At 42.8% G+C, this 12,145-nt stretch overlaps 1 protein-coding gene across 8 annotated transcripts in view; it reads left to right on the top strand.

The window, feature by feature from the left end:
• Positions 1-12,145, top strand: part of SEPTIN6 (septin 6) — a 56,256-nt gene that overhangs the window by 18,121 nt on the left and 25,990 nt on the right. The window contains exon 1 of one of the 8 annotated variants that reach the window (XM_042478546.1): positions 7,482-7,562. The exons of the other annotated variants lie outside the window; for them this stretch is intronic. Within the exon in view, the coding sequence (XP_042334480.1) occupies positions 7,523-7,562 (40 nt within the window). The 5' untranslated portion in view covers positions 7,482-7,522. Of the gene's footprint in view, positions 1-7,481; positions 7,563-12,145 lie in introns of those variants that run through there. 8 annotated transcript variants of the gene reach the window in all.

Below are 12,145 nucleotides of genomic sequence, written 5' to 3'. Positions count from 1 at the left end.
GAGACACTTAGGCTGGGGAAGAGTGATAGACATTGATGTTTATCACACTATGCTCTTAAAGAGCTACTATTCCAGTGTGACTCCTCTAGCAGCCTCCTGTTGCATGCTGGGATTGGCAGTTTTAAGGAGCTGAACTTCTCTGCCTGAGAATTCTAAATACCCCTCCTTAAAACTGCCAGTCCCAGCATGCAACAGGAGGTAGCTAGAGGAGTCACACTGGAATAGTAGCTCTTTAAGAGCATAGTGTGATAAACATCATTGTCTGGCAGCAGCACAGCAAGGATCCAGGCAGACGTCTTTCTGAGTTCTACGTAAAGATGTAATGAATTGAACACGAGACCTTCTACCTGCAAAGCATGCATCCTGTTACCAAAAAGAGGCAGACAAAACAGAGCCTTGGAACAAAAAAAAGTCCCTTATTGTTCTGGGCAGCAAGCAAGCTGACTGTAGAGGCTTTTGAAGGGATTTGGCAGTATCCCTGTGGTTAGTTGTTGTTGAAGTTTCTTTGGGTGCATCTACACTATAGAAATAATGCGGTATGACACCACTTCAACTGTCATGGCTCCATCTTACAGAATTCTGGGATTTGCTGTTTTATGAGACACCAGTACTCTTTGGCAGAGATGACTAAAGACTTCATGAAACTACAAATCCCAGCATTCCATAGGATGGAGCTATAGCACTTAAAGTGGTGTCAAAGAAAATTATTTCTACAGTGTAGATGCATCCCTTATTGGTCTATCTGACTTCTCTGTAGTTCCCTTTTTGATCAGAACTGATTTCTTTCAGCTCTCACCATCTTCTGAGAACTCGCCTTCCCCACATAGCATCTATTATTTTGTTCAAGGTATTGTTATAATGATTTGTTTTAGTTTATTGCTAATGACCATTATTAAAACAAAAATTATTTGGTGACTGCACTACAAAAAGCATTTAAACAGCTTTTAAAAAAAGATGCAGAACACCTTTGATGTAAATAAGGAAAAAAAACCTTCTGCATCTCCCTACCCATCAATATCTTATTGATGCAATCCAGTTCTGAGTGAGTTTTAATTACACTGTGCCAAAAATACTTGGAAATAATATCATGAGAGTTTGAAAGAGCATCTTTTAAAATTTCATGATGGAAAAAAAAGTTTCTGCATTTGATACTAAAAGCAAAAATGTGTAGCTGGCTAGCTTGGTGGAAGTGAAAATGTTCTCTGAGGCCTGGTACAGACATAAAACCTGACTGAGAGTTCCTGCATGGCAAGGGGATGGACTAGATGGCCCTTGTGGTCTCTTGCAACTCTATGATTCTATGACTGTGGTTAAGAAGCAAACCGAGATTAAGCATTATCTCTTATACCTGTAGCTGCACTTAAATATTGACTATAAATTGGGGCGTGAATGCATGCTTTATGGTGAGCTTGCATGTCATGGTTTATGCTACATATGCCCTCTGCATTTAGTACACCCAGATTCTCAGTCTTGTTCATGTGCTCCTGCAGGACAGGGCTCTGTTTTGTAACCTGAACCATGTTTTCACTGTTTGTTTGGGATCTTCATTAATTTTAAGGCAACAAACCATGGTTTATGTTAATCCCACTTTATGCAATGGCCTGCCGGGCAAGATCCGTCAAATTGCCAACCTAGAGGGCTTCAAGAAAGTTGTCAAGATGGATCTCTTCCGGCAGGCCTTCCTGGAATAGAACCCGGCCATGTAACGCACCCTCCACAGACATATATAAGCGAAGACTCGACCCACCGTTATTTTATTATCGTACTGTTTTTAGATTTTATCATTTGTAATTTTAATGCATAGAGTTGTTTAATCCTTTTTTAAGGGGGGATTATATATATTGTTATTTTTTTAAAAGGTTGTATGCTGCTTTGATTGCGGTAACGAAAAGTGGGATATAAATTAAAGTTTTATTTATTATTATTTATTTATTAATCAAGGCTTAGCATTCTGTTTGTACCAGTTAGACAGGTTCCTTGAATGCAGTCCTAGCAGCGACTAGTTAGCTGCCTTCTAGTTCAGCAAATATTTCAAGTACATACAGTGGGTCCTTGGTATCCACTGGGGTTTGGCTGTCCATCTGTCAAGTTGCAGGGTTGTGCCATGACTCCTAGAATAGATCATGGGTGTACAAAGCCCCTATTTTGGGAACTGTTCCAGGGCTCCAATTGTCATAATCCAGATTTGGGCCTAAAATCCAAACCACACTGTAGAAATAATCCAGTTTGAGATTGGCTCAATGCAAGGGAAGTTGGGGAACTGTAGTTTTGTGTGACATTTAGTCTTCTCTGTCAGGGAGCAATGGTGCCACAATAAACTACAGTTCCTAGGATTGCTATACTGAGCCAGGGCAGTTAAATAATCTCAATGTAGATTATTTCTGCAGTATGTTTTGGACCTAAGATCACCTATTAAATTTCATGGCTGAGCAGGGATCTGAACATGAATCCCTCTCCTGTCCTTGCTTCAATCCAAGCCTCCCATCTGCAACATGGCGAACATTGCTTTTTGGGGGAAGGGAACTAAAGCTCACAGAATCTCCTGGTTCCTATGGTCAGGTTTCCAGGGTCTGTATATGGATATAATAAATACTGGTCACAGATGTAAACTACCTGAACCACAGATGTAACATACCTAAGCACACTGTTAAATGCTAATCCTTCACATTATAGTGCTGAGATGTACAGTCCCTTCCCCTTAATAAATGACGGATATGATCAAGTGTGTGTTTTGAGAACCATGACAGGTTCCCTCCTTGGTACAAATACAGCAGTATCCAAACGGACAACCTCATATTTATTAACCCCTGCTGAGGGGAGTGATAACTGCTAACCTTATAGAAAAACTCCAGGCTAGCCCAAGGGTGTTTTTTTCCAGTATCTAAGCTCAGGTGTCAACTCTATTCAGTGTTTGTTTTCTTTCAAAATATACTAAATTAGGCAGAGACAGCACAGTGGAAAACATGTGAAGAAGTAAAATACAATCAGCCCTCTGTATCCACGGATTCTGCATCCATGGATCCAACTAGCCGTGTCTTGAAAAAAATTTTTTTTAGTCCAAAAGGCAAATCTTGATTTCCCAGTAGATAAGAGCCCCACATGCTGTAGTTTGGGTTATGCTTCTCCCACTCACTCCAGTAGGCAGGAAGTAAAGAGAGAGACCGTCTGGTGACCCCACATGGTTGGAGCTAACCCTAGGAGGCCAGTCTTGTCCTGCCTATCACTCCAGTAGGATGTGTTTGCTGTTGCTCTGCAACTTCTTCACTACAGCCACTCCAGTCCCTTTCCTTCTCTTTGTTTCTCTTGCTGCCTTGGAAGCATGAAGAAAGACTTGATATGGCAAGGGCTCCCAGGATTGGAGAAAGGTCTTGGCTTTGCCAGTGACTCTCCCTCTCCTCCAAAGCTGCTCTCCCCCTTTCATGGTGGAAGCACAGGAGATTTATGCAAACAGCTTTGCAGCACATGGGAGCTGTGAGAACAGATGGTGAGGGGTGTCCCCTCCATGTCTCTGTTTCTGCACATCACTTCTGCCCAGCCCGTTTAGGGCCAGGGATCAGTGAAGAAACTGGCCAGAAGTTATGGAAACTTCCCTTCTCAGCATCTCTGCCCAGCCTGTTTAGGGCCAGGGTTCAGAGGACAGGCCAGCCAAAAGCCATAGCAAAGAGTTTTTCTGCATCACCTCTGCCCAGCCTGAAGCAGGGCCAAGGTCAGAGAGTCAAGCCAGCCAGAAGACACAGGACCAGGGGCCCTCTCTCTGCAGCCATCAAGGAACCTTTGCCAGATCTAATGCCCTTGCTCAGGGCAGGCATTGCCAGGAGGCTTCTGCTATTGCTACTGCAGGCACTATGCCTAACATAAGGTTTGGGACTCTGCCAGGAGGGGAGATGGGGGGATAAGGTCATGGTCTCCAGCAAACCCCGGAGGACGGAGCACTGTCCTCCGAGGACTGTTTGCCGGCCTCTGACAGCCTCAAAAGGACTCTCAGAGGCCAGCAAACCCAAGGCCCATTTGCTGGTCTCCGAGAGTCCCAAAGGGATCCTCAGAGGCCAGCAAATGCCCGGGGGAGGAGCCAGATGCTCCCTCCCTTTGAAAAAGGGGACAGAAGCTCCACCCCTGGGGGGTGGTAGCCCCGCCCTTGGCACCCAGCCCCCATCCTAAGGGTAGAAGCCCCGCCCCCGGCACGCGAACCTGAAAAGGTTCGCCATCACCGCCCTAGACTGACTACTAAGGGAAAAATAGGATTGGGCCATGAAACAAAGGGCACCCATGCCTGACATTCCTGCCGGTCTCAAGGTGAGTCCGGTCCCTCTCCATCTCTCTATACCAATACTAGTTGAAGTGGCAGTCCCTTGGCCAGATCTGCTACTCCTGTAAACTTCGATAAAACAATATAAACAATTGCTGTTTCCTCAGACCAGATAGCCTGGGAAACACTGTTCTATAACACATTAGTTACCATGGATGTCCTTCAGGACTCCCCGAAACCTCAGTCTTCTCCTTATTGAAATTCTTCCAGGAAGACATGGGCGGAGGTGTTAGGCTACCACAGTCATAAACAGACTTCACTTATAACCTCACTGTTGTGACACAGGCAAGAGGTCAGGATGGGATGGCATCCTATCTCCATGGTCGGAGACTCCTCGAGTGACTTGTTGATTGCCTTGCCTGCACAACACCATTTCTGCTCTGGGATTTATACATGGTCCTGAGGATGCTGACTGTCTTAGTTCCTAAGGGAGATCTCTCTAAACCATTTGCCTAGTTGGGGCCCCTCCTGATTCTGCCCCTTTGGCATATTGAGGGTCTGAGCCTGGGGTCCTGCTATCACACTAGCAGCTAAATGATATTACAACTGACTCCATGGCAATTCAGCCAGACCCAGACCCCACCCTCAGGGTGGGCTCTAACCTTCTCAGAGTTCACAATCATATCCCCTCAGCCTCCTACTTCATTCTCCTAGTCATTGGAAAGAATTTAAAAGATACACCATGCAGGAGAACCAGCCACCCATAGAGGAGAAACAGTTTTTGTTCCTCTGACACCCCTCTTTGTTTCCTTTTAGCCCTGTTCTATGGGCAAGAAGGCATCAGCCTCCATGCCTAGCAGGTGGGCCAGGCCCTGCATTACTTACCACCAGAAACCAAGTCACGCATGCCAAAGAGTGCAGGTGCATGAGCATCTCTAGCCATCATAGGTCCTATAGCAAAGACCATCAGGGTGGCCACTTACAAGCCACCATACACACTTGTTAGGCATCACTTGCTTGACAGCTTGGCTCGGCTGAGGCTGCTGTTGACAGCAGCGTCCTGCAGCGGGTGCTCAAACCTATGTCTCTGAAGGGCCAGCACCGCCCACCTTGTTTACATCAGCTTTGGTAAATCCCAAACTACAGGATGTGGGGGTCTTATCTACTGAAAATGGACATATACAGGTAAGAGCCAATGTCCCTTTCTGCCATTTTATATAAGGAACAACATTGTACTACACCATTGTAATCCAACCCTACTTGGGCAATCACACTTCAACAGACTAATCTGCCTTGCAGATTGTTATGGGGATAAAATGGAGGAAGAAGAAAACCAACCCTATCATTTTAAGATCCTTCAATGAAATTAAAGATATAAATTAAACAAATGACTGAGATAAATACAAATTGGGATGGCTTATTGCAGACATTCTTGCTTTCTTTTTGAGATTACTATATGAGCCTTCATGATTTTTGAAAAGCTATTTTTATACATCCAAGTATTACTACCAAATTTCCCCCCCTTGCAAAGATGAAAATGTGTGACCTCAGTTATAGCTGTGTTATGTTATCCCAATGTGCTGCTACAAGATTGTGCCAAATGTTTTCCACAGTGAAGTATTTCAAATACTAGAAGCCGCCTCGATTGCATTTTGTAGAGAGGCGGGATATAGATGATGATGATGATGATGATGATGATGATGATGATTATTATATTTAGGTGCATTTTACTAACTCACTGAAGTTCATTCTGATATACAAAAAGTCCTTGCACTTCTCCCCCCTTGCTCTTATTTGAAAAGAAAGAAAGGCAAGGACTTCCTAGTTTTGGCACACTGTGAAAGATTGCATTTTTCGAAACTTGGTGACCTCTTTGACAGGAAGCACTGTCTGGGCAAAGATCCAGGATGGAGCACCACTGAGAGCTGGGACTGGTCTGAAATATTCAATTCCAGGAAACACTCTTATAACTGAAAGCAATAAATTAACATACTTCCCTCCTAGACAACTGATGTAGTTTGCATCTCCTCCCGATGATGTTCCACCTTCTGGTTTTTCTTAGAGGAAATCCACAGCTCATTAAATAGCTGCTAATGTTTCTTGGCAATATATCATATTGAGCAGTGACACCAGATCTCTTTATTAGAGTTTCATGAAAATGGTAGAGTGCTGAACAAGCGTTTGAGTCTTACAGATTTTTTTCTTCAGGTTCAGTATTAAAGGACAAAGTCAGGGAAAGGATGGGAGAGAACAGTGTTGATGTGGGGTGACAGAGGTCTGCAATATGGCATTTGCAGATGCTCTTTGCAAACGAATTGGTTTACCACTTGGCACCCCCACAAGTGTTTTAGGCTGCATCAGCATTGCAGAAATAATGCAGTTTGAGACCATTTTAACTGCCATGGCTCAGTGCTATGAAATCTTGGGATGTCTAGTTGGTTGTGGCACCAGAGCTCTCTAACAGAGAAAGCTAAATCTCACAAAACGACAAGTCCCAGAATTCCATAGCAATGAGCCATATCAGTTATAGTGGTGTCAAGTGGTGCAGTACAGATTCAACACTAGACTGTAACTCTCATCTGCCTGACCACTGGTCATACTGGCTGGGACTGATGGTGGTTGTCATCCAAGACACCTGGCAGTTACCCGATTGGGGAGAGTGGGTTTAGAATTTGCCTAGTGCATATTAAGGTGGCCAGAGAATATACCTTAATCTTCCTGTCAAGCTTTCCACCTTTTTCTGATGCAGTTATAAGAAATATGGTGAATAGTACTTCTGATTTTTATGCTCTTGAAGGTAACCATTCATTCAAGTTGTAAAGTTCAAGTTCATCACCAGTTTGGATGGCTTTAAAAGAGGTTTAGACAGATGCATGGGGAATAAGGTTATAATAGGTGCGAGTTGTAATGGCTGCCTTATACTTCCAGTATCATAGTATCTCTCCGAACAGCAGTTGTTGGAGAATATGTCCAAGATGATGGCATTACACTCATAACTCACCTTATGGTCTTTCCCTAAGCATCTATAGTCAGCCACCATGAGAACATAAAGCTGTACTAGACATGCCTTTGATTTGAACAGTACAGTTCTTTCATTTTTAAAAGTTTCTGGTTTGGTGTTCTTTTTGCAAACTAGTTGCGGGCATCTGGTGTAATAGACTAAGCCTATGAAAGCTTATGCTGCAAGTTTTTTTCCTCTTGGTTATTTTCAAAGGTGCTCAAGTAGTGGTTCCCTTGTTTTGGGCTTCGGATCACAGAAGTCCCAGCCAATTTGGAATGACGGGAGCTGAAGTCCAACACATCTGGAGGACCAAAGGTTGAGAACCATTGTGCTACAAGATTCTTTTGTGTGTCGATTCCTTTGTGTGCTGATACAGAGTAACATCTTTGAATATTTCAGGCCAGATTTAGGCAAAATATAATTTTTACAGGAATGCGGTGGCTTAGTGGTTAAGATGCCAGTTCTGATGCTCGCAAGGTCAGAAAGTCAGCAATACAAAACCCAAACCCCATGTGACAAAGCGAGCTGTTGTCACTAGTCCCAGCTTCTGCCAGCCTAGCAGTTCGAAAGCATGCAAATGCAAGTACTGTAGATAAATAGGTACCACTTTGGTGGGAAGATAACTGTGTTCTATGCAACCATGCTGGCCACATGACAATGGAGTTGTCTTCAGACAACACTGGTTACCTTGGCTTGGTAATGGAGATGAGCATCACCACCATCCGACACAACTAGACATTCATGTTAAGGGGAAACCCTAACCTTTACCTGATAGTGATAAATTAACATAATGTAGAGTTTAAAAAGAACCCCATTAAAAAAAAACTAAAATAATTAAATCTGTTTCTTTGAAAAATGCAAATCATTGTAATCGGTGGGAATATGTTTCTAAACCATCTGACGTTTCCATAAAAAGCAGAAAGGCTTTAAGATTAGCATACTGAAACAGGTTGCTTAAAAAGTGCTTCTCCCCTTCTCTCATAAGCCAGAATAACCTCATATTGCATATAGGAGGCCTGAGAATGAAAGCAAGCACCTTGCCACTTAGTGACAGAAACTAAGGCTGCGTCCACACTGGAGGAATAACCCGGTTGGCACCACTTTAATTCTTGTCTGGCTGAAGACTATGGAATTCTGAGAGTTGGAGTTTGTTGTGGGGCCCAGAGCGGAGCACACTCCCAGAATTCCATAGCCTTCAGCCAAGACACTTAAAGCCAGGGCCCCACAACAAACTCCAACTCCCAGAATTCCATAGCCTTGAGCCAGAAAAGAGTTAAAGCCAGGATCCCACAATAAGTTCCAACTCCCAGAATTCCATAGCTTTCAGCCAGAAAGAGTTAGTGCTGCCAAACCAGGTTATTTCTCCAGTGTGCATGCAGCCTAAAATTTGACCTGCCTTAAATTCTGTATTCCACATCTTGGGAAAAGTAACTTACTTTGAACCACATCTAAAACCTTTGAGCCTGTGGAGCCAGTGGCCATGTAGTTGTATTCTTAAAAAGTAATTTTTCCAAGCTATGGTCCTCATAGCTTTAGTGACAAAAAGCTGTGCCAAGCAATGCACTCGTGGATACTAGATTCTGGAGACTAGAACCTTTCATAGGAATTTAGGAAAGCTGTAGCAGGTCCATTGTCTTTGTGGGTCTGCTGGTGATCCCACACTGACTACTTATGCTGGAAGGGAAGGATGCTGGATTAGTAGCCAACACTTGTTCTAATCCAGCAGGGTGACTCTTTTCCCCCTTTTTTTTCTTTGTGTGAATCGTTCTATCCTGCACTAATGACCAAAGTATGATGGTTTATTTAGGCCCGCCATGCAAGCATTCATGTGATAAAGCATTTGATTAAGGAGATTCCCTGCAGGTGCGCATGATGTGATGGTGTTTTGTTTTGCTTTCTCTCAAGCAAGCTTTGATGCACAGCATGCCTGCCTGTTTTTAGTCTCTTGATCTTGGCTCCTTTTACCCTGATTATTCTGTTGGTCTCTCTCTGTATGTCTGCACCACCCTCCCTGTACACAAGGGCAAGCGGCATTACAACTCTTACATGTAAATCTGTGCCTGCTTCCTGGCTGTTCACTGGCATCCATACAAATGTTGCTGCTGCCTCTTCATCTTTTGTGATCCACTCAGGATGCAGCAGTATTTGGCAACAATGTCCGGAGCACCAATAATAATCCAATTATCAAAGTTGGATTATTGTTTTCTAATGATCAGAAAGAATGCTAAAATCCCCAGAGAAAATAGCGATGGCCTTATAAAAACAGTACGTTTGTTCTTTGCTGTGTGTAATAATAATAATAATAATAATAATAATTTATTTTTACCCGCCTCTCTGTCAAAGGACAATCGTACCTGTCTAAGTGTTAAATTTAGATTCAGGGACTCTTAGGGGATGTTTGGGTGGCATGAGTTTTTGCAGGGCAGGGTTTGTGGAGTGAGTTATGGAAAAATGTATTTTCACTACTGTCCAGATCAAACTTTTAAGAACTTATTTTTCTTGAGCTACAACTCCCAGAATCTCCCAGCTAACATGACCACTCCCAAAGCTCTGGTCCAGAATCAGGCCTATGGAGTCAGTAGACCAAACCTTTGAGTCCAACTCCTTTGTTAGTCTACTGTCTGGTTCCAGCTCCTTCATAATGACAAATGTATATTAATTAGTAATAATAAATTTACTGTAGTAAAATGGTAGCAGAAAGCATTTCATCACTTCCAAGTGAATAATCAGGCTACTTCGATTGATAGCATGTAAAATACCTTTATTTGATTAAAATTTCTGAACAAGGAAACTTTCTTAAATTCCTGTAAAAGTAAATATGTAACAAGCTAGGCATTTAGTATTGTAAGGATTTATTTTAAAGTCAAAGAAAGAGTCAGTATATTTCTATCCGACTCCACAGTCCTAGATTGAATTGTGGTGGTTGTAGCTATTGGCTAGTGGTCATTACAGCAGCAACATCTGTAGCCCTTCCTTGCTGCAGTAGTGCAAATTTGAAGACATCTGAACTAATTATTTTCTAAGGTGAAGATTGGGCGTATGTGTTTATAAGCAAACGTGGGAACAGCTTGCTTGGTGGAACAACAATGAGGTCTGGTACAACATTTCCACTTGAAAGCAACTCACAAATCCAGCACTGAATTTTTTGTTGGGAATGTCTTTAAGAATGTAAAGTTGGACAAACTATAAGCCTAAACAGGCAGGCCAAAATAAAGCTGCTTCAGGTCACTTTGGAAGTATGCTATTTAAATGCTGCATGTGTCCTAAGAGGCTGGAAGTCATGTCAAAGCCATGCTCCAGTCCTAAGGACTGGAACACAGCTTTGGCGCAGCTTCTAGTCTCTTAAGATGTGTCTGTCATTTAAACAGCATACTGTACCTCCAAAGTGACCCAAAGCAGCTTTATTTTGGCCTGTCTGTTCAGGCCCTATGGGAGCCTTTTTATACTGTGTCTGTTTGCATTCATTGTTATAAAGCAGAGCTTGGAAGAGTTCCTTTTTTTTTTTTTAACCAGAAACTCTAAGATTTCATAATCCCTACACTGAAATGGGGAGAAGCTATAACACAATGGCAGGATCATGCTATTGCTTTGCTTGCAGAAGGTTGTAATTAGGATCTTTCACTTAATGGGTTTTTAGCCAAACAATGGGAAGGAATGAAACCTTGGAGAGCTGGTGTCAGCAGCAGTAGAAGGCTAGATTATGGCTATACAGAATGCAGCCTCATAAGGTTGGTTGTGCAACCCTCGCAAGTTCACCTTCTTTCTGACTGAAAACAAATGATTTGCTTCTCCTTGAGGGTTGCACGGTCCCCTTATACTGTTTATTTTTAAAGCCAGAAATGAAGTTTTGGCCACTTGTGGATATTTTTTTGGGGAGTGATGGTGGTTGTCAGACCAAACATCCCCCAGATGTCCCCTGCTGTAGCTCACTCTTGGGTTTGAGGCAGATGTTATTTTGATGAGGTGGATACCCGTGCTTCTAAATCCTCTTTAAAAATCAGGACTGTCATCTCTTAGGTTAGTCATGGACTTGACTGGGATGGCACCTCTCTTTGGGGCATCCTCCCACTGATGTTTGCTTGTCCCCTATGGCATTATCATTTATCAGGGATTCCCATCGTTTTGGACTTCAGCTCCCATAATTCCTGATGGGTGACCAAGTTGACTGGGACTTTGGGAATTTGAAGTCCAAAACAAATGGAAGACCAAATGGAACTACTGGGTTAGATGATGTGTTCAGTGCCACTTTATCCCCCCCCCCCCCCCGCAGTTCTCCTGAAATGATCTTCAGAATCTTTTGCAGCTGTTGCTGTTGCCTCTTAGACCAGTAATGTAACTGAATGTCATTGTCTTGTAAGGGGATGATATAAATGGATATAATTTTTTGGAAAACATACTGCTTTTTTATTTTAAGAATATGCAAACAGTTTCCTACTAGTGCAAAAAGATTTTTTTTCTAGCAGTCTTAAAAGTCTTCCTTATTCCATTTGCTGCTTTGTGCTATTGCTTAGGTTGATGTGTGTTTCTGTGTGTGGTCACAAACTAGAAGACCTTGTTGTAATGGCTTGGGCTTCCCCACCTTCCCCCATACCTTGAGGGCAACTGCCTTTGTGATCTGTGATGCAGGAAATGTGTGTCAGTGCTTTAATGTGCTCCAAAACAACCCAACAGGCTAGGAACAAAATCAGCTTGCATTTAGCTACTGCTGCTCTCTTCTGATGAAGCCGCAGGCCACAGCAGTGGGGCTGTTAAAGTGGATCATGAGGGTACTTCTACAAGGGATGCTCAAAATGCTCTCCTGTATCCAAATTTTTTATTTAAAAAAGTTTCTGAACATGGAAGTGAGGCTAGACTGTGCATGCTTGTATTCTTATTCCTAAGCATCAGAAACAGATTTC

Source organism: Sceloporus undulatus, chromosome 7, assembly GCF_019175285.1.
Source record: "Sceloporus undulatus isolate JIND9_A2432 ecotype Alabama chromosome 7, SceUnd_v1.1, whole genome shotgun sequence".
In the NCBI taxonomy this organism is placed as follows: Eukaryota; Metazoa; Chordata; class Lepidosauria; order Squamata; family Phrynosomatidae; genus Sceloporus; species Sceloporus undulatus.
The sequence above is the reverse complement of the archived record's forward strand: the minus strand, read 5'-3'. Positions and strand labels throughout refer to the sequence as shown.